Genomic DNA, 23,489 nt, shown 5'->3' on the forward strand with positions numbered 1-23,489 from the left:
ACATTCAAGATAAAATTTTCTACCTCTTCAGACACTGAACTATTCAGGTTATTCACTACGATACTTTACCTCAGGGCTTCATTTATTTAAAAAATCTATCAGGGAAAAAAAATTGGAATAGAAATATATCATCAGAATGATAGAACGTTTTAAACAGAAATGAAGTGAATATCCACTTGACAGAATTTTTACATTTAAAAAAGGAGCTAGAGTTCATTGCTTTTACAACTTTATAATTTCAAAGTCTAAGTGATTCAACAAATTTCAGCTGAGATAAAAAATGCTCCACATTTCAATAAACTCTTAGATCTAAATACTAGTAAATTTGTCTCGAACTTGTTCTCTCATAATGTTTCACCTAAAGTCTACACTGCAATTCAATTTCAGGGTAGTACACGTATAGTAGAAATGATTTAATGTACCACGCTTTGTAAGCATTAGTATTTTCTCTTGAGGAAGACTTACACTCTTCTAAATAATCATGCCCTTTTGGAAGCAGGAATGTAATTGCCAGAAAAGCTCATTTGATACAAGTGTAAGCATGTTATTGGATTTCACAGCAAGACAAGATAATACGAATACAAAGAAATTTCTATTCAAGTGTGCATCCATACATTTTTCCAGGTTCAGCAATTTTCAAACCACCAATTTTCAAATAAGGCCTAAATTATAGTACTGCTCTGCCCTCTAGTGATTGGCTAGGATGTGCTAACTAAATGCTCTCACTTATTTTTTAATTGCTTTTTGAGCAAACCTTAGGATTTTATATATATATATACATATATATATATACATACACACACACACACACACACACACACACACACACACATATATATGACGGCTGGTTTTTCATCATTGAGTAGTGAAAGTAGTCATCTTTTAAGATATGGCTTGTGGTATGAACACAGTGCAGGAAAGAGACACAATTTCTTTCCATAGGAATTTTCTACTTAACTATTGCAAACCAGAAAAAAAATTTAATATAATCTATTCTAATCCTTACTCATATTTTTATGTCAAATAATTCCATTCAATTTCTTTAAGAACTTTACAAATTTCAAAGCTATAAATCCCCAATTCTATTATTTTGGAGACTGAGGTATCAAGGTGAGTAGTACTATATATACCACACATAGATGAACAATTTTCTACTAATTATAATAGAGCAAGATACGCTTTAAAAAAATTATAATGAACATCATTTACCCTTAATTGTTTAAGTGGCAATTTAGACCTTTCCTGAATCTCAGTGTCGTCATTAGGAAACTGTCACTTTCTATGTGGAAACATTAATCAAGGATGCCAGTTAAGACATAGTTATTATACAGAGATTCACCCCAGTATTTCAATCAAGGGAATTTCCTTCACGCTAGTTTTTCTTGCCATCAACCTCTGTGAGGAACCAATGCCTTCCTAGAATAGCACTGCTATTCTCACTAATGCCAACTGTATTAATTCTGTGTCTACACTCGTGTTAAACATCACATTTGTACACATGAATGTAAAAGGACACGTGAACATGTCAGGACAATCCATAAGCAATTGGGTGGTGTGGTTAGGAGCACAAACATAAACCAAACAGCCAGAGGTTGAATTCCAGCTGTCACAGTCACAGTGCGACCTTAGGCAGATTAACCTCTGTGTGCTTCAGTTTCCTCGTCTACAAAAAGGGGACTAAAAAGAGATACCTACCAAAAGTAATATTTTATTTGGGTTACACAGGTGTATGTATTTATCAAAACTCATAAAATATACATTTAAGACTGTGTATTACACTAGATGTAAATTTTATATCGAAAGAAAAAACTTTTGATGCACGTAAATACTGAACTCCAGTCAATAATATACTTGCTACAGTATGCAGTGCCAAGTATAGCGATGTCTGTAATTTACTTTCAAATGAATCAAAAAATGAAATTAGGAGGGATTATAGGTATGTAGTAAAATAAGGATAGCAAAATGTTTGTGGCTGAATCTAGGTGGTAAGTATATGAATGCATAATGCTATATGTTTAAAGTTTTATAATAAAATGTTAGGTAAATACATCTACCTTTCATAGAATTCATATGAAGATTAAATATCTATTTAACTGTATTGAATATACAGAAAAGTGTCTGACAGTCAACAATGACGAATGGGAGTAAGTTTAAGCAAATGAGTGACCTACTCTTCCCTAGTTGGAGAAAAAAGATAAAAAGTGATAAGGCACTGAGCTTCCAAACTGGAGTGGGCAGTTGCCACCAAGGGGGTTGAAGCTCAAATTTCAAGTACATCATAAAACTGCAGGGACCATGTGAAGAACATGGTCTTTGAAAACCAGAAAGAGTGTATTTGAATCCTGGCTGTTTTTAATTAGCCAAGAAGCTCAGAAAATTTAGAATGTTCTGAGCCTCAGTTCTTTCATGTATAAAATGGGAATAATGATACATACATCTAAGGATCATTGTGAAGATCAGAAAAAAATACAAACACACACAGAAATATTAGCACATAAAATGCAAAGAAAACTGCAGTTATAATAATCATTATTACTACATAGGGGGACTCATACACACTCGTACACTCTGTACATGGAAACAGAAGTGACTACACATCTGATTCTAACCTAGAAATTTCATACGCAGGTGGCCCTATGACTCCAACGAGCTTTCTAAAGGATCTTTATTAAGACAATAGGCCTTATTTAAAATTTGACTGAGTGTAAAAGAAGAGCTGGCAACAGCAGGGCATTCATTAATCATCCTTCTGTAATACCGATTATAATAAATATAAATCCTACAGCTGAGACATTTGGAAAACATGTTTGCTGACAATATTTTAAAGAAGGTAGGTCACTTCAGTGCATTTGAGGGAAATATTAGCTCCTGGGTAAGCTTTGATTTGAAACAGTCTAAGGCAACATATTTAAAGAAAAGAATATTAGAACTATACAAGATGACTTTTATGCTCCCAGGGACTGGGTTTGTAAATCATTATAGATTACTCCATGAAAACAGTGGCTCAACATATAGTTTTAGCTAAAAAGAGAACCAAAAACTTGGCAATGAAAGTGGGAATACTGGAAACCTTATACAACACGGCTTCGGCTTTGACCACTGTACAAACACTGCTTTCTTCAAAGGGCCCTGGGATCACCTCACCCAAACACCTTTTCAAGGCAGTTAGATGTCTCTATATTTTTCACATTTTTGTTGAAAACTCTTCCCAGTCTTCTTCTGTCCTATACTCTATTGATTTTCCCACCAGAGATCTGATTGTTTTTCCTTCCTTTATACTTCTCTTAACAAAGAAGAGTAGGTGTTTTCAAAAGTTCTGTCTTAGCCACATTTCCTACTTTCACCATTTTCAAAGTTTCAGTTCTACCTCTCATGTTATACCTGTGTGCTGCCTGCCTCTTTTCCAAACTCATCTCAAATTCCTTACTACCTCCTATACATGCTCACAATGATGTCCTCTCTGTGTCTCAAATCCAGTCCATCCCAAACTTCACCTCCCGCTTCCACAAATCAGTTTCTATTACTATCTCTCCACTTGGGATGTAGTTGTCATTTCAACACATACATTTAAATGTACCCCATCTTTGACTTCCTTTTCAACATCCACCACTGCTTTCTTCCCTCTTATGAACCTCTCCAAGCCCCCAACCCAAGTTCAGTCTATTGCCAAGTTCTATAGATTAGTATTAGGTTGGTGCAAAAGTAATTGCGGTTTTGCCATTATTTTTAACCTTTTAAACCGCAATTACTTTTGTACCAACCTAATAATTTGGTTCACGTGACCAGACAGGATCTGCATTCTTTGGGAAACAGTGAAAGCTAGATTTATAACCACTAAATACTCACAGACACAGACACACACAGGCTAAATAGTAGTAAGCATCAAGCATTTGAGAAAATCTTCAATGATGGAATTATTAAAAATGAGTATCTAATAATTTTTGACCTGAGAGTTGGGAAAAGACTTACTTGATTTTGTGAGTTGGCTACCTCAATCCAAATATCTTGAGATACATCCAAACAGAGTATGACCTTCATAATGTCTCTCATAGTGGTGCCATTTACAACTCTCAAACTCTATTAGAAGAACAAATTTCTTCTTACCTAGGATAGCTAACGCCTCCAAAATCAATTTTTCCAACGCCTACTCCTTTTCCCTTCCAATCAATCCCATTCGTATAGTCTGCTCAAAAATTTTCAGTGGTTCACCTGCCTTCATGAGGAAAGAACTCAACTCACACTGACAATTCAAGGCTGTCTGAAATCTGGCTTTCTACCAATTTCCCATTTTAGCCTTACACACGAGTATATCCCATCCACATGGCAAAAGGGGGCTATTCGCCTTCTCCATACTTCTTCTGTATTTTCCCCTCTGTGGAGAGTTCCTTGACATTACTACCTGGTGTTGAAGATCTTCCTCAGCACTCCCAATGACATTGGGATTGACATTTGTCTATCTCTCCTTTCTCTGCCTAATTAGATTTTGCCTTCTATTGTCATAGCATGACCCTGATAGTGTCTGATACATTGCACATAGTAAACAGAGGAACAGAAAGTAGATTATTTTATCTTTAAACAAAACATTTTCTCCAGTGAGATTACTGTAGTAAGTTCAGGTTCTAAAAAGAAATACAGCAGAGCTGAAGAAAAAGTGCAAACACTCTTAAAGGTGGGCAAAAATGGTTTAGACGTTCAATATATGCCAACAATTGAAAAAGTATATAACTAAAGCCTGTATAATCCATGCTTGTTATGGTTAGAATGTTCACATGTTCAACGAGGAAAAGGCAAATCTGTTATAAAACCACAAACACCAAACATATACATGCTAACTTGCAGAGCAGCTTTTACAAGGAAAAAAGGTATTCTCGTAGCTGGTACTAAATTATCTTCAAAGGAAGTTTAGATATATTATAGAGAGATACTCAAAATTAACAAATAAAAGTTACTGATACGAGGGACAAATGACCAAGTTGTAGTGCATGAAAACTATTAGAAAGGAAATAGAATACTTTCACTGAGGTAGCATTTTCTGCCGATGTAGAAGAATACTTCCTTTTCTTGGATCAATTAATTGTAAAATGCTAAACCACTGACCTAAAATGAAGGAAACTCTTGCTTTCCTTGTCTAGTTTATGAATAAACTAGCAGAGTAAGGTCATGACCAAATTAGCTGTTGAACTTTTAAAAACTTTTTATAAAAATAGATTTCATACTTTAAAATTCACAAAGGATTCATAATACTGCTCCGTTTTGTTAAAACAATTACAGCCTTCAAAGAAAAACATGTAGATTATAAAAATTTACTGTTACGCTTAAATAATTTACTTGTTTGGGGTGATAATTTTGTTAATACCAATAGTATAAAGAAATAACATTTCTAAAATAACTATAATCCGCTGAATGAATGACAGATGGCTTATTTCTTAATATTTTCGTATAGTTGAGCTTTGACTGGGCTTCAATAAACTTGCAAAATTAACTAGGGAAAGTATAATTAAAATCAAACTTCTATCACTTATGTTGTGTAGAAAATATTTTAAGATATCCAACCATATAAAAAGTAAATGTTATTATGTCCTAATGATTTAAAGCAAGTCCATCCTGAATTCAATTCAATTCAATTTAATTTCCTGTAACAAAGATATGTAACTAGAAGGCAGGTGTTTCCCTTGTGAATGCAGGCAATAACATGCTTCAAATTCAATTTCAAGGAACAGGTAAGCAGCAAAAACGTCAAATGCCACTTTTGACCTACTGTCCATTTTGAGAACAAACACATTGCTTAACAGCCCTGCTACGTGCTGGGTTAGCATTGCACCCTCCAGCCCTTTTAATCCTCATAACAATCTCACATGCTTGGTATTCATCCCATTACACAATGTCGCTAAGTAACTTTCCCGTGCCCCAATCACAGTAAACAGCCAAGTTAGATTTTTGTCTTGTCTTAAGTCCATCATCTGAGGCCACAGCCCAAGCTTCTGAGATCAAGCAACAGCTTAAAAAAAAGGTAATCCACTTAAATCTGTCTTCTACAAGGAACCTTTAAGTTTCTGCCTACCCATATTAATCTCAAGGAAGCAACAGGGAGCACTCAGCAGTTGACAATCTAGCGGCAAGAATAAAAGTGTTTATTTATAAGCACTTCAAAGTAAAAGTTCTAAAATATTCTCCTGCAGGTCCACTACAAATGCTAATGTATGAAATACTTTATTACAATAGAAGTAATCGGTTAAAAATTCTATGATTTTGAAGATTAAGTAAAAATTCATAAACGGGTGCATCTTTACCCTTAAAAAGATATATTGTAATAGGCTTATTAGAAAGATGTATCGATGCTCTCTAAAATGTGAGTCTCAGTGAATAATAAAGGCAACACCCATCATTTAAACAGGAAAAACTAAACTTGCAAACCAGAAAACTTGACCATTTCTTTAAGTGTTCATTTCACCTAACTGAAACATGAGCTGTACACCGCCCCAGATGACAGCACAAAACGAATGTTATAAAGAGAGGCTTGGTATTTAAAAAGGGGATTGACAGCAGCTGCTCATTTCAAACTTTTATAATATAAGGCACCTATTTGATGACGTGGTAACTCTAATAATGCTGAAAACATAGTAGGGAGTCAAAAACTATCCTGAAGGCATGGTTCAGCATTTCATGCACATGTTCACTGGGGTGGTGTGCACATGAATACCTCAGATTTTGTAGGTCTCACCGTCTGTCTAATCTGGTGATTCTTCACTGTAATTAGTGTGGCATTACTGAAAATGCTCAGGGCAGGGTTCATCACATCAGTGGTAGCGCTTCAGCAGCGAAGCCTTGTTTAGAAACCAGTTCCTCCCCATCTGGCTGGCTTTCTCAAGGAACCTGTGCACTGGAAGCGCCTCTGGTAATGGTTTTCGTACCTTAAAACATTCCCTCAGGTGCAATACTTCTGCTACGAAGAGACACTTGGTCATAAATGGCCTTATAGTGACTATTAAGGAACGCTGAAATAATTACATATTTAATCTGCTTTTTAAGAGGAGTAATATAACCACGGCAGAAGCAAGAACAATAGCAAACTAAGTTATGAAAGTCAATACAAAACCAAAACACAATATTCTTATCTATCATCTTTGTAGATCAATTTGAATACAGAAATATCTTAAAATTGCCCACGCCGCCAGAATAGAACACCTAAAAGTATACTTTAGTCAACGTTTTCTGGTACACATTAACTGAATCCAGGTACGCTGTAGCATCTCTTAAAAGCCCAGCCTGAAGAAATTTACCTGCCTTAAATCTCACCCCCTTCACATGTGCTCCACTCACAGCCACTGATGGGCTGTTAGAGAAGCACTTGGCAGAAGGCTTCCATGTCTTAACAAACCCTCACTGACTCAGCAGACACTACAAATGAGCCACAGGTACCCAGAAATGTTTTGCTGCTCATTTAAAGTTCTTAAACCTGCTAACATTTATTGATTATAGGACTTAATTGCAAACTCAAAGGCACAGAAGAGACTTTTATTTTTGAAGAACACTCCTCTCCCTGAACTCAGATGAGGAAAAGTAATTATTTCCAGGTAGACCAGGAGATGCTTATTAACACCAAATTCAATGGAATGCAGGATTAATGAAATGTGAACTCCTATAATACTAATTTACCGAATGTTTACTGAGCAACTTCCACGTGCCAGATACTGATTCTAGGTTTTGCAGATACACCCATGAAGAACATATTCTCTAGAGTAAACTTTAATCCCTTAGCTTCTTGAAGAAGTTATATGAAAAAACTACATGCGTGCACTCATACATACAATACTCACATGTATATACAGAATATCCAGCAAATGCAGTACATATTTTACACTAAAATGCACGAAAATTCTGAGAGAATTGTTATGAGAAACTTTGCCCCATTAGATTCATTTACTTTCCTGGGGAAACACACTTCTCTATAATATAGATCAGAGGGAATACAGACTTCAATATAAAAATACTTAATTTATCCACCACCTTTCATAGAAATACTAAAAGGTGAAGTCATTCGTGAATTTATTTATACTGTCCTTAACTAGTAAAATTTTCACAATCAGTAGATTGATCCTACTGTTGAAAAGAAATACACTGCTAAAGTGGATTATATACAAGGCTGTAAGTTTGAGTCATTCTGTATCTAGCTTTTTGGGGAAACTGAAACTAAGGGTAGATGAAAGAGTTAGGATACATTTCAACCAATTAAACTGACGCTCACAAAACTAGATCACTGCTCAATATCTTATCCTTTAGTCTATAAGCATACAAGATGAGATAAATTTCACAAATCAATTTAAAAACATTTTTACACAAAAGTGTTTAAATCTCAAAAGTTCATTTCCTTTTGATTATATTTTCTGTTTTAGATAGGCACCAAATCACCAGAACTGAAATTATTCCAGAGACAGAAGACACACACACATTTTTTAAAAAATGTTCAAAGACAAAACCAAGAGTTAAGTTGAGTCTACATCAACATCCAATAAGTAAATGCACTATTTACTCACCACTAATCCCAAACATCCATCAACTGGTTTACCTAACAGAAAAAGCATACTACTGTAGAGTAGAAAGAAAGGAGTTCTACACATTCAATGGATTACATTTAGACTACTGAGAAATCCAAACAACCATTACCTGACTTAAGAGACGCTATCAGAAGAAAGCCTTTTCTTTCTGTTTACCAAAATATAAAATATATACCATTTTGTTTGAACTCACAATTGATTCACAAAGTAAAAGAATACTGCCTTGAAAAATGTGAATTGGCTTGACTATAGCACAGAAACAGATATAACTCAAGAGTAATCCTTATTCCTCAACCTAATTTTCAAATACACTCTGTTCCTAGATCACAATGAATACACATAGAAACTAATTTTTACAATGATGTGATCCCTCCATTACACAAAACACTCTGATTTTCAAGTTTTTAGACTTGTCCGTCCCTTCTAAGAAACTCATTTTCACGTACAGTGACTTCAAAGTGGAAGAAATATGAATTCAGTAATTTCAAATCTCCCACCTCAAAGATCCAAAGACATTTTTAGAATCTTAGAGGACTACAATAAACCAGGTTTTTTGTTTATAGACTGAATAATTATAGAGCATATTTTAACTTTCACTTCACTCTTTGGTACGGAAAACCCTGTTATGGGCTGAACTGGTTGCCCTCAAATTCATAGTCAAAGCCCCAAACCACAATGTGAATATATTTGGAGATAGATCCTATAAGTAGGTAAAAGTTAAATAAGGTCATTAGGGTGGGGCCATTATCTGATATCATGTTTTTCCGAAAATAAGACCTAGCCAGACAACTAGCTGTAATGTGTCTTTTGGAGCAAAAATTAATATAAGACCAGGGTCTTCTTTTACTATAAGACTCGGGTCCTAAATAATATAATGTAATATAATACCGGGTCTTACATTAATTTTTGCTCCAAAAGATGCATTAGAGATGATTGTCTGGGTCTTATTTTCGGGGAAACGGTAGAACAGGAGTCCTATTAGAAGAGCTTAAAGAGACACTAGAGCACGCTCTCTCATGCACAGACAAAAGGCCATGTGAGAACACCTGCCAAAAACAGCATTTGCCTACACCTTGATCACGGACTTGTAGCCTCCAGAACTGTGATGTTTAGGCCACTCAGTTTGTGGTATTTTCTTATGGCAGCCCAAACAGACTAACATGATCTCTAAAAACGAAGAGCTTACATTTTTGAGGTAGTTTTACTCTACCAATAGTCCAGCTAAATGAGCAACTAATAATTACAAAGATGATCCATTTATAAAAGAGAAGAGATTGAATCCACTTGAAGAATAATTCACCCAGAATATAATTTTTTACATATGTGTGATTCTAAATTAAACAAGTGGAATCGTCATTTTAGAAAAAGCATAAAACTTTGAGCCGTAAGAGATACCGCCATACTGTGCTTGATTCTAACAGTACGAGGAGACAATGTCTATAGAAAAGCCCTCTAAAGAGTCTAAATAATTTAACTCTCATTGGGAAATATTAACAGGAAATCTTTAAAGAGAAATGCTGATTCTTTTGAAACCAAATAGCATTTGCTGTATATGGAGAAGAAATTTCAGCGACATTGTCTCCTGTTCTTGTACTTCGCCTCAAGATCACATAAAATGTTATTTCTTTAATGCTGACCTTATTAATATTCTGAGTGAAGGTCATATATCCACATTTGGCAGTCACTCTGTCCCTAGGACTTCTATATTCTCTGTGGCACGAAGTGAATTATTCGATCACAGGGTGACTAATATTTCTACAGGACTCATCCTTTTAGTGATAAGCATAAAGACACTTTCAATTTTCAGTGGAATTGTAGAATAATGTATAGCTTCTTATGTACTCAGGCCAATTTTTTTGAACTCTTGGAGGAGTGAGTGTGTGTGTGTGTGTGTGTGTGTTTATAAAAATGCAAACACATTTTAGACATACATACACTGTCAGATGTTTTAAAGGTATTTTATAGTGCATTCAAGATTCCTGAATTTTGATCACATTTTTCTTTTTTTAATTACCATTTATTGAGTGCTTCCCATGTACCAGACACTGTATCAGGCATCAGACATAATGACCTCATTTAATTATCACAATCCCACAAGGTAAAAATCATTATCCCCTATTGAGAGGAGAAAGCAAAATTTTAGAGACACTGATTTAAAACAAAATTTTAAAGAATTGCCCAAATTCTTTCAATTAAAAATTGCCAGAGCTAGAATTTATACGTAAGTTTCTCTGAATCCACAGATGTCTAAGAATGTTCCTTCCCCGAATCTTAAGGAACTATAAGCTATCAAAGAAAAGCATTTTTTATATACTGCTAATTTTTAAACCTTCTTAATCCACAAAGCTCTGGTAACAATGTTTCATAATACCTGTGGAACTAATCTAGTCAACATCAGCTAAGGAGTTCTATATGCCTAGCAATTTTCTAGAAGGCTTAGGAGGCCATAAAGCAATGTCACTGTATAGTGCATATGACTTCAGGTGGAGAACCTTAGAAACCTCCTGATGTAATTGTTAACCTCACTACAGTTTCTACAATCTCTCTCTCCAGAATGATTCTTGAAATTGATCTTAGGTGGAGTTATTTGGCTACTATTATCTGGTAATATTTTATATCACTATGGGAGAAAGCAACCCCTTTTCTCATGCTCTCCCTTTATCAAATTATTAACAGATAGTATTTGTCAAAGTTCTGTAACCTATTAAACATAGGTAAAGAATTATTATAAGTATTATTATTTCCCTTCTTTAATTCTCGATGCAAACTGCAGAGGATTCAGTCTGCAGTAATTTTCATTCAGTTTAAAACTACTTACAAAAACAACAATGTCAGTCTATCATATATACTAGAAACGTTCACTGCATGGTGGGAAAAGTGCTAATGTTCAAAGCATCAAGAAATTCTTATAAACACAGTAAGCACTTTGACGTTGCTCTTAGTAATATTTTTTTGAATATATCTCCTCAGGCAAGAGAAATAAAAAAAATAAGTAAACAAATGAGACCTACATAAAATTTAAGTTTTTTACAGCAAAGGAAACCATCAACAAAACGAAAAGACAACATACTGAATGGGAGAAGATATTCGCCAATGAGACATCCGATGAGGGGTTAATACCCAAAATATATTAAAAACTCATACCACTTAACACCAAAACAAACCAAACAATCTAATTTAAAAATGTGCAGAGGTCACGAGTAGACATTTCTTCAAAGAGGACATACAGATGACCAACAGACATATGAAAAAATGCTCAACCTCACTAATTATTTTAGAAATGCAGATTAAAACCACAATAAGATATCACCTCACACCTGTCAGAAAGGCTATCATCAATAAATCAACAAACAGCAAGTGCTGGTGAGGATGTGGAGAAAAGGGGACCCTGGTGCACTGCTGGTGGGATTGCAAATTGGTGCAGCCACTATGGAAATCAGTATGGTGGTTCCTCAAAAAATTAAAAATAGAACTACCTTATAACCCAGCAATTCCACTTCTAGGTATTTATCTGAAGAAATCCAAAACACTAATTCAAAAAGATATACGTACCCCTATGTTCATTGCAGCATTATTTATTATAGCCAAGATATGGAAGCAACCGAAGTGTCCATAAATAGGCAGTTGGATAAATAAGATGTAGGTGGTACATATATACAACGGAATATTACTCAGCCATAAAAAGATGAAATCTTTCCATTTGTAGTATTATGCTAAGTGAAATAAAACAGAGAAAGACAAATACCATATGATTTCACTTATATGTGGAATCTAAAAAGCAAAATAAATGAACAGAACAGAAACAGACTTAGAGAACAAACTGAGGGTTGCCAGATGGGAGTGGCATTGGGGAGCTGGGTGAAAAAGGTGAAAGGATTAAGAAGTACAAAGTGGCAGTTACAAAACAGTCATGGGGATGTAAAGTACAGCATAGGGAATGTAGTCAATAATATTATAATAACCTATATATGGTTTCAGGTGGGTACCAGACTTGCGGGGGGGGGGGGGCAGGGGAGATCACTTCACAAGTTATATAAATGTCTAACCACTATGCTGTACACCTGAAACTAATACAATATTGAATGTCAATTGTAATTGGAAAAAATAATAATACAAAAAGAAACTCTTGAATTGTATCAGTTCCTAATTCCTTACAACTTGTCACAGATAGGGTATCATAGCTCAACTGTGTTCCATGGAACAACAAAAAGACGCCTGGTCAAATAATCTTACATGTTAAACAGATACATTTACTACAGGATTTCTTGGAAGTTTAATATACTACCTGCACTCTGTCTGTCTAGAAGAGCTATAAATGGGATTATGCAGATATTTAGTGCAAATATGCACTGTGCCTTCTTATCAGTCTTTTCCTACACTGATCACTCCTCTTAAAAGATCATTCCTACCCCATGATATTAGAGTTGGGAGAGGTAGTGACATGTGCCACTTCCAAGCATCGGTTTTAAGAGCCCCCATTCCTTTCTCCTTTTGCTACAAGATGAGTACATCCCAAAGAGGTTGCTCCTTCAGCTTTGGTCCAGGAATGAAGAGGACCTGGAGCAGAGTGGCAGCAGACTGATAAGGAACATGAACATGAGGGAGAAACTGTTACTGCTGGAAACCACTAAGATTCAGGGACTCATTAGATAATGAACTATATAAATTTGCCTAAACTGAATGATACGGCATGTATCCTAGATTAACTGGACCCTGGCATCTTTTGCCACAAAGTATTTTCCAGGATTTGTTTCCTAAATTACTCCTGGTGTTGTAGAGCATCTTTTCTATTCCTTAATTAACACTGCATTTAAGATGAACATGATCTGTAAATTTCTGCTGGTAGTCAATAAAACACATTTTATTGAAATAATCTGACTAACATTCAGAAATCATAGACCTTGTCAGATGGCTAGTTAAAAGTAAAGACTGTCATATCAATGCTGATTAACAATTTGGTTTTCTGAACAGGTCACATAGTGTCCTGCTTTACTTTCTAGTACGTGTTTGTATTTAGTAAATTGAGAATACTTCCACAAATTTAACTTTCTTTAAACCTCACTATGCTCAACTCCTTTCCAGATTGGCAGTGGAGAATATATTTGAAACTTCAGTATCAATATTCAAATATTCTACAGTCTATTCTGCTAACCCAATAAAACCATAATCAACTGTATGCTAACTGATATTCTTAAATCTAGAATGTGTTTTTCTAATTTAATTTTGCCTTAAAAAATAGCACAGAAAGGAGCAAAAATTACAAATAAATCCCAATGTTCCCACTGGCATCAAGACTCTGTTGGGTGTTAAAAATTGTAGTAAATACACATTCAAGCTAAATTACATACATTTTTACTATGTGTATAATCCTAAACAATGACATTCAGAAGAACGGTTCAGAGGTTTATATTTATGCTCACATCATAAAAGCAACATTCAGTCATATACTCACTAAAACAAGTAGGCACAGATATTACAGACAGATTTAATAAGCTAACAAAAATACTAATGACAGAAAAGACAAGATTAATTTTCAATTAATTAAAAAAATTAAAGAATAAGTTCATGTCCTGAAAATTGCAAGTGAACCACATTTTCTATATTTGTTCATTTTAATTGACATCAAATTCCTGAGTCTTATAAATCACCAATTCACAATAAGGCATTCAGGCATCAGGAGAGCAATCACATTTTATTCTCAGATTCAGGACACTCAATGCATTTAAGTAACCATTACTAAAATTAAACTTGATATATTATTGGCATATTTTAAACCATTAAAAAGTTTTTCCTAAAGAAACAACTTTGAAAATAACTTAATGTACGAGACAACAGATGGAGTATCTACAAGTTCCAGAGTTTGATATAATTTGTCACATGTATATATTTTACAATCTCAACTTTTTCTTCACTGTGTGGTTTTCATATTCAAGTCTCATGATGATGCTATACATGCCTCTATTAATTTTAATAGGTAAAATAATACCCTCCATGATGCTCTGATAGTGATTCATTTTTCAATTAGAGCCATGGCAGTAAAAAACATAAATAAATAGTTTTTGGGGAAATGACCAATTTAATATTTATTTAGTTATAGATATTCAGGACTTGAATAAACTGACTTTTCACCAACAGTATATTACTGTGGAGAAACAAATTAGAGATTTTGAAATAGTTAATTTTTATAAATTCATGACTTCAAAGGAAAATTTAACTTACTTGATGGAGATTAAAGTGTCACTTTAAAAAATTATAATAAAATTGTCAAGAAAAAAATACCCAATTATCACATTTCCCTGATCAATATGGAAGGTGAATCCATCAGATGGGAAAAAGTTGAGACCAGCTCTGATGGCACAAAGTCCTTGCCTGCTTCCCTGCTTCAAGGTGAGTAAGATGCACCTGCAGTGCTGTTCTTACCGGTCAAGTCAAGCCTATCCATTGTGATTTCAATGGAACATCAGAATTTCCAGCTTCTGTGATGCAGCAGGATTCTGTGAAAGACCCACAGCAAAAGTAGTTAAAATCCCCCCAAAAATGAGGTAACAGCCAAACGATCAAAATCAGGCAAATTGTTAAAAATTCCTATGTTAACACTATTTAGAGAAAGTGGCCTAGAGTGTTTATGCCAATTTTAATTTATCAAAAAGATAGTCACTAAAATTATTCAATGGAAATTGGGAGACTCAAGTTACAGAGACTGTAATTAAAGAATTACAGGTGATCACTTCTCAGCTTTTTGGCTAAAATTGGGTATAGAATTACAGGTAAATCCCTTGGAAAAATATGACTTAATTGGCATCCTGACTAAATTCAAGTTATTTTTACATGACTGGCCCAACTCAACCAGACAAGCTATGGTTCTGATATTAATATCTTATAACTTATCTTTTAAATTTTTAAACATAATGAGTGAAGCAAGATAGTTTAAAAAAAAACAAACATGGGGTATGGTGGAAGCACAAATAGAGAAAATCTTAACTCACATTCAACTACTACGTGAGAGACAATTTCCTGCCCTCCATCCCCTTTAGATTATAACAATATATTTCTTTATGATCAGCAGGCTCTAACACACTCTAGAAATAGGACATCACTACTGGCTTACAGCTTTATCAATACTATCAGTCATTTTATAGCTTGTCTGAAGTTTTTTCCCTGATCACTATGTCAGGATGATAATGGAAGAACTGGCTCTTACACATTAAATATCAAAAATGTGTAATGATTCATTTGAGTAATCCTATCTAGACTTAGATGATTCAGTTGTCACCGCACTACTGAAGAAAACATTAGCTGGAAAGAATGAATAAAATATTAAATGGTCTCATGTAGCTTCACACAAGATACTACTCATTCATCCGTATTTTTTAAAACAAAGCTATGGATGAAAGAATAAATCTTTGAAGCAAACTACAAAGGATACATATGAATACTTTCAAATTAAATGGCCACGGTTTTGCTAAGGATTGTACAATTCCAACAACTGACTAAATAATGGTGTAAAAGTCCATTCTTAATAATAAAGCAAGCAACTAACATTATTAAAACTTCTGTTATAAGCAAAACACACACTATCATATATTTATTTGCATACTTTTTCTTCATATAAATCCATAAAAGCCATTATTGAGAAGAACCATGAAAAGAAATATTGTAAAATAAATGAGTAAAAATTGTGATGAAAAAAATAACTGTGTCAGGTAAATAAATTGGTATAAACCAAAAATTCAATATAATTTGTACTGCCAAAATTTGTACTGCCACCATTAATTTTGACAGTATGGGTGTAATTCTTATTTTGCTTGATTTGTTTACTTTTTAGTTTAAGAAATGAGCACCTGCTATCTGAGAAAATTAAATAGGCTAATAAGTCCTATCTACAGAACCTCTTTAAGAATCAAAAATAAACTGTCAGTGACCTTCGGGTACTCTTTTAGATTTTTTTTTTACAATCTGGACCCCAAAATGGACCATAACTATACCTTATTTTGATTACTGTTCAGTAATTTATCACCTATGATGAGTGGGGAGAGAAAGGATGGAGGTTGGCTGTGCTGTGGCCAATATGGGTTTTAAAAGTCTTAGGATAACAAAGAGTTGGATTTAACTTACTAGGAGAGAGAGAGAGAGAGAGAGAAGCCAGGGAATCAGCCACAGAGCAGAATCAATTTCAAGGCTGAAGACCCTGCCTGAGACAGACTCCCTTTGATAGCCAAACTTAGAGACTCCAGATTTTATCTGGTTATTACAAATGCCTACATGAGGAGCTTCAGAAAGGCAGTTTCAGCATAAGCTGTTCTGCGTTTAAATTGCAAGTACTTCACAAAGTGTTTGGATTTGATGGACATGGATGGCTATGTGAGGTGTCAGAAGGACAGGTGGGCAAACAGAGGGAAATGCCTTCAGTGTGAACATAACACTGCAACATGGTGGTTTGAATGTGCCCTCAGACCAAAGCCAGGGCAGATTTTCCTCAGAGCCGCCCCTGCCTGTCTGTGTTCTCTGGGTCCGTTAGCTTCTTCGCAATCCTTACTCTCTCACACCCCACCTTGGTTCCTGACTCCCCAGGATTTAGCTCCCACTGCCTCACTCAGAACCTGTTCCCTTTCCCTTTATAAGGGCTCTCTTTCCCACCCATAGTGCTGCCCCCTCAGGATGCCCACCTAGCCAGGACTGATCTGGCAGAGCTCAGGATTCCCTCTGAGAAACTGCATCACAGCAGGTGGAACAGCAGGCTATCAAAGATCTAGGATTTGCCTTTTACCACAACAGGGCATATGACTTGACACCTAAAAAATCCCATCTTAAATATCTGGCCTAAGCAACCAATGAAATATCCCAAAGCAACTGGCTGTCTGCCACCGTTTACATATTGCCCCTCGGGGTGCTATGTTTTGAAAAGCTTATTATAGTAAAAAGGGTGAGATACCACTTCTTACAATGAGGCCAACTCCCAATTAGTGTTAATGTCCAGTATAACATTCAGAGGCACATCATGGCAAAATCCCCTTCTATGCCAACACTGTGTGTTTTGCACCCTGATGTCACAACTACCTCGTCAGTGCAGAATGGACTCCAAGGCAACCATGGTGCCTACTTACATGGAAGAATATTTAATTCCAATGAATGATTGCTTTTCTGATGTTTTCATCAATTCTCTGGGTAATAGATTAAGCTTTAACTAACTGATTTTCATACATAACCCTAATTCAATCAAGCTCAATAAAAGTCATTCTGGACTGCAATTATTTGCTAAGGAACAATTACATTCAAATGGAAAAAAATTGCTGGGCATCATACAATGCATGGTACAGATGCCTCTTCATTTATGGGGCCAGAAACAACAACAAAATAGCCAAACTGCCAGAAAGAGCAATAGATTTTTTCCCCCTCATCCTCCTGAAAATAGAATACTCATGCTTTTACACCTGAAGAAAACAAAATGGAGCACCCAAGAAAGCAAATTTTTAAATTATAATTTTCAACTAGGTTTATACTTTGAAAGAGGCTGCATTTCTAATCTAAGAGTCAGCATGACCTCTGAGAACTAAAACAAGTCCAAGTCAGAAATAACAGTCTTAATATCCACTCTTTTCCTCAATCTTCCTTCCACTGGCTTCCTCCATTTTCCCAATAATATGTACTGCAATCTGCACTTTATAATGCAGCTTTTCTTAAGAGTTTTCTTATTTTAAAACTACTTCTTTACACAAATACAATTCTTATATTTTCCTCAAATCAGCCATGTATATACTATATGTTTACAAGTAAAACTTAAATGTTGTTTATAAATGCACTAATCTTACTTCTATGTAATGTAATCATATTTGTAGTCCAAACAAATTCTCACTGATGTAACTAAAACCTTCCCTGTCCTGTGTGTATAAGGTCCTCCTAGCCACCACCTCACTACGCCCTGTATTCTTTTAATCCCTCAATAGTAGCATCAGGTGCATTACACAATAATGTAGTACCAAAAATGCGTACTAGAAATTATGCAACTTTGGCTAATGAAGTCCACGCTCTGGTCACTGTGGTCCACCACAGGCCAAAGGATGTTTTTCCTAGAAATGATAAGCTGATAGTCCGGTCTGCAGTCAAATCATTTGCTTAAATAAAATATCTTCATATAGACAAAGATAACCGTAGGGAGCTATACATGCATATATATACACACATACGTGAGTGTGACTGTGTGTGTGTGTATACATGTACATATATACAGCACATCTACATCTACATCAAACATATGCTTATCATACATACGTTATATATATACATATGTATGTATATACGCTTTTTAACAAAACTGTTATCTTTATTCATACTTTATTAGTGACAATAGAAGATATGAATAAAGACACTTATTAATATCACCACCCTGCCAGTCTTTGTAGTTAAAGCTTAAACCACAGCTATTTCACAGACATTTTTGATCAGGCACAAATCTTGCACAGAAATTACAAGTGCCAGCTATACTGTGAATGGAAATCTCTTAAAAGAAAATGTAAATCTGAGTACACCTCTTTGTCACTTTGCATTTCCTCATGACCCAGAGCCTTTCAGTTAAGAAAGCTTAAATATAGTGATAAAGGCAAAACAAGTCATAAGTGAATGTCCCTAGATATCCAAGAGTAAACCAAAGTAACTACTACTAAGTCATTACAGATTTGTCCACCTGTTTGGACTTCCCAGGAAGGTGTCAGAAAACACTAGCAGGCCAAGACAGGAAACTCAAGCACTCATTTTTTGACATACACCTCTTATAATAACAAGATGAAAGATTTGGAAATCCTCTCCCCTTTATTACTCAATATTTACCAATTAGAGAAGTACACTTTAAAAACTACCTACCACCTATCTATATGCCAACAGCACAGAGATGCAAACAATATACAGTTTCAGAAATCATTAATGACCTACTATGTATTAACACTGAAACAAGTATTACAAGAGTTGCTGTTCTCTGGAAGCTGATCATCTATCTATTTGGGTAATGGTGCAGGTGCCTGCCCATTAACTTGATAATAGACAAATGTGTAATGTCAAAATGGTAAGCAAAGAATTCAAAAATAGTTAGAATGTACTAGGGTATCTTCATGCAGGGAACGAACAAAGCTGGAACCTCAAGCGCCGGTGGCGATGTGGGGAGAGGATGGAGGAGGGTGTTACTGGCACAGGCGCAGGACAAGCCATGGTTCAATACTAGGAAGCATGCTATTAGGTTGGTGCAAAAGTAACTGCGGTTTTTGCCATTCTTTTTAACCTTTTAAACCGCAATTACTTATGCACCAACCTAATAGAAGGGCAGGAGACAGATCTGGTTGAAGGGCAGGGTTCACAGAAGAAAACAGAACATGAAATGTGGGTAAATGAGAAAGTAACGTAATTTGCTCTTTTTTTTCCCCCTCTCACCACAGTTTCATAAACAGCAGAGGACAGTTAACAGCATGGTGTTCTGCAAAGTATACTGACCTTAGTGCCAAACCCTGCATCCACCCTTTATTCCCCTGCAACTGTGGGCCAATTCCTAAGACTCGCTAAGTCTCCATTCCACATCTGCAAAATAGGCATAACAATCCCTACACCTCTAAAGGTTGCCTTAAATTATTAGAGGGTATTATAAATACAAAAGGCTTGGCAGATAGTAAGCGCTCAATAAATGCTAGTAGTCTCACTAGATTTAAAACTAAGTGGTAGGAAAGCATTTAATAAAGGTACGTTGTGAACACACTGAAGTTTGCCTGGCATATTCTCAGCATTTAGATGCTAAGTGAATCGCTAGTTTCAAATGGTGTTTCACTGCAGATTTTGTTTTACTTTCGGTGGTTTTTAACATATGATTAATTCTGACAGTCTGAGAAACCACATTTTACTCCTACCAATTTCAAAAAGCGTTAGCTAATTTGATAATATGGATATCTTATTATAATGATCATTTGCCATAGATGATTGTTTCAGGGATCAATGGTGCAACCATAAATTTCTGCAGTTTCCTTAAGTAAAGGTGGAAAATGAGTAGGTATTAGTCCAGTCAGATGGCCTGGCAGGGAGGCACTGAATGCCTCTTTTATATTCCTGTTAACTGTATAAATGTGCCTTTGACCTTCTCAGTTAGGGAAACTGCACGTTTAAGGCAGAAGGAGTTTCACTTCCAGGAAGAGGATGAAAACAAGGTTGCCTGCAGATACATCAGGAATGCCGACAAGAAACTGTCAGGTACTTTGGGAAGATTCATTAGCACCATCAAGCCACTGAGCACTGAGCTGGAAAATAAAAGATTAAGATAATCCAGCCCTGTGGATATCTCGCCTATGCGTTACGTGGGTTCGCCCAAGTAAACCCTGGCCTACACACTTTAGCAATTAGCCTGTACTGTCAGGGAGGGGTTCTGTGAATGAAACCCACTGGAGGAACCTCTGGGCCGCCTGGTCCTTTGAGGTAAGAAATTGTTCCTGCTTTCACATCAGCAATAATTCACAATATACAGAAAATTCCTTACTTAACTTAGTCCAAAGTTATTTGCTAAAAAAAGGAAGTCAGTCACTAGCAATTTACGTAATTTTTAATGGAAAATACTCTGTTCTATGAAGTAAAGGACACTAGTCTTTCTCTTTAATTAAGTTGCACAAATATAATTTAAATATAAACATAAATATAATTTAACTTTTTGCTACGTTATGGAAAAGCACACTTCTATTAAAATTTATATTGTGCTAAAACAACAACAACAACAAAAAACACAACTGTACTATCCAGAAGCAGTCCCTGTCCCTTTCAGGTGTGCCTAAAGTATTACTAGCAAACAGCATAGCAGAAAGACCCTTGCTCCAGATAAGGTAATTGCAAGAATATTCCTGTATAAAGGCACAAAGGAGTCTGCTCACAAGTGATCTGCAATAAGCTCCCTTTTGAAGTTATTTATTCACAAAAGCAGTATTCCTGGGACAAATAATACCATACAGTAATTAGCTATTTTAAATCACAAAGATCCAAGAAACTTTCCTAAGAGGGAAACAGGGAAGTCCAATCAAACATTTCCATAGCTGAAACACAGACAGATGGATGAGAAAAGCCATTCAGCTGGGTAGTGACCAAGCTGGGGCAACACCCCACAGAGCTTTTCCCAGGACACCACATGGCTGACCCTGTAGAATCTGATGTCACTGTCCACTAGATATTCCATTAAATCATGGAATCACAGAGTGTTGGAGGCAGATGGGAATTAGAGGTCACTCCAGTTCAGCCCCTTCTACCACACAGCAATCTAGATGCAGCTAGGCCAGCACCAAGAGCCCCCAGAGCAAATGGCTCTTCTGGGCTATCATCAATCAATTTGATCTGCACTTTGCTATCTGTAGACCAGCGGGCGGGGGGGGGGGGGGGGGGAGGCTCCAGACCAGGTTACCTCACACCCCTGTTCTTCCTGTGGTCTGCCATAGCAGCAACGTTCAGCGAGAAAAGGATCATAAAAAGGGTCTAACTTTTCATTCTCGGGGTTAAGTCAAAGAATGCTTCTTGATTCCAGAACACTTTCCCCTTTCTGGTCTGAAAGTAGAGATAACCTTTGTGTTATAGAAGCAAGCATGCAAAATAATTCTTTGTGTTTCTCAATATTCTCATAAATACTTGGGGTAAAAAGTTAATGTTGGTTGTACATGTGTGGGGGAAAGGTGGGATAAGGGAACTCTGTACATTCTCTTCTATTTTGCTGTGAACCTAAAAAATAAAATTTATTAATTTTTTTAAAAAGCTAGTATCCATTTACTTCATTCTAACAATATTAAAATTACATACTGACTAGAGAACGCCAACCCAATGCCAGTTGAGAATATATAAACAGTAATTTTCCCTTAAATGCTCACTCCCACCAGAAACCCCCAGTACCAATTAAAATTATGTCCTCCATTAAGACTCAGCACACGCCCTACAACCACCTCTGTAGTACAGTATAAATGCTCCACTGGTGTCTAATCCTCAATAAATGCCTTCTGCATTAGCTGCTACTGCTCCTATGGCAGTCAATTATTTAAAGTAATATAAAATATGTGGATCAAATTAAGACAACTCAAAAAAAAAAAAAATCAAAGGAAATATTCTGCAAGTACCTCCACTGGTAGACACAAGGTTTATTCTTTGTCACTAATTCCAGTATGGTGACCCTCAGAGCTCACTATTATAAAACCCCAGGGGCCACCAAGTCATGGGGAATACAAGATGACAGGCGTGTCCCGAAGCTGCCCTAGAGACATCTGTAATAACCATGGTTCTCAATACCGCTAACAGTACTTGAAAACTTTAACATCTTTCCAAAGAAAATCAGATTTTGTCACCTTTCCAGTTAAAAAGGAAACTGACTTGTGGAAGCCTTATTTAAATGGGAAAAGAATCGGCCACGAAAGTGTATTTTTCTAAACAGGTGGTCCCCAACTTAAAGATGATTCAATTCATGATTTTCCAACTTTACCACGGTGCGCAAGCAATGCGCACTCAGTAGAAACCATTCTTCCAATTTTCAATTTTGACCTTTTCCTGGGCTGGAGATATGCAATACGAAGCTGCCTCCAGACCCTGGGCAGCGGCAGCGAGCAGTGGGCAGCAGCTCCCAGGCGGCCCCGCGATCACAGCTGACACTGTGTTGCCAGCCTGTTGTGGATCTTGTGTTCTGAGAACATTTAAGGACGGCTACGCTAGGCGACGGTGTCAAATAGGTGAAGTGTATGAAATGCATTTTCGACTTACGATATTTTCCATGTATGATGGGTTCATCAGGACGCAACACCGTCTTAAACTGAGGAACATCTCTACTGGCCTTTCTTAAACAGAAAATGAGACACATATGTACGTATCTCCAATTTTCTGGTAAAAACACTGATTTGGGAGGAAACAGTCCTTGCTCACAGTTCACATACCTTGAGGGGGACTGACCTA

At 36.0% G+C, this 23,489-nt stretch overlaps 1 protein-coding gene across 31 annotated transcripts in view; it reads right to left on the reverse strand.

Annotated features, from left to right (window-relative positions):
- Nucleotides 1-23,489, reverse strand: part of BBX (BBX high mobility group box domain containing) — a 245,408-nt gene that overhangs the window by 128,616 nt on the left and 93,303 nt on the right. For 17 of the 31 annotated variants that reach the window (XM_074332296.1, XM_074332300.1, XM_074332406.1 and 14 more), the window contains 2 exons: nt 14,976-15,049; nt 12,108-12,268 (listed from right to left, as the gene is read on the reverse strand). The exons of 4 other annotated variants lie outside the window; for them this stretch is intronic. In XM_074332296.1, the coding sequence (XP_074188397.1) occupies nt 12,108-12,119 (12 nt within the window). In that variant the 5' untranslated portion in view covers nt 12,120-12,268; nt 14,976-15,049. The remainder of the gene's footprint in view (nt 1-12,107; nt 12,269-14,975; nt 15,050-23,489) is intronic. 10 more of the 31 variants (XM_074332334.1, XM_074332428.1, XM_074332345.1 and 7 more) reach the window with 1 other exon arrangement.

Source organism: Rhinolophus sinicus, linkage group LG01 (genome assembly GCF_036562045.2).
Source record: "Rhinolophus sinicus isolate RSC01 linkage group LG01, ASM3656204v1, whole genome shotgun sequence".
NCBI classification, from domain to species: Eukaryota; Metazoa; Chordata; class Mammalia; order Chiroptera; family Rhinolophidae; genus Rhinolophus; species Rhinolophus sinicus.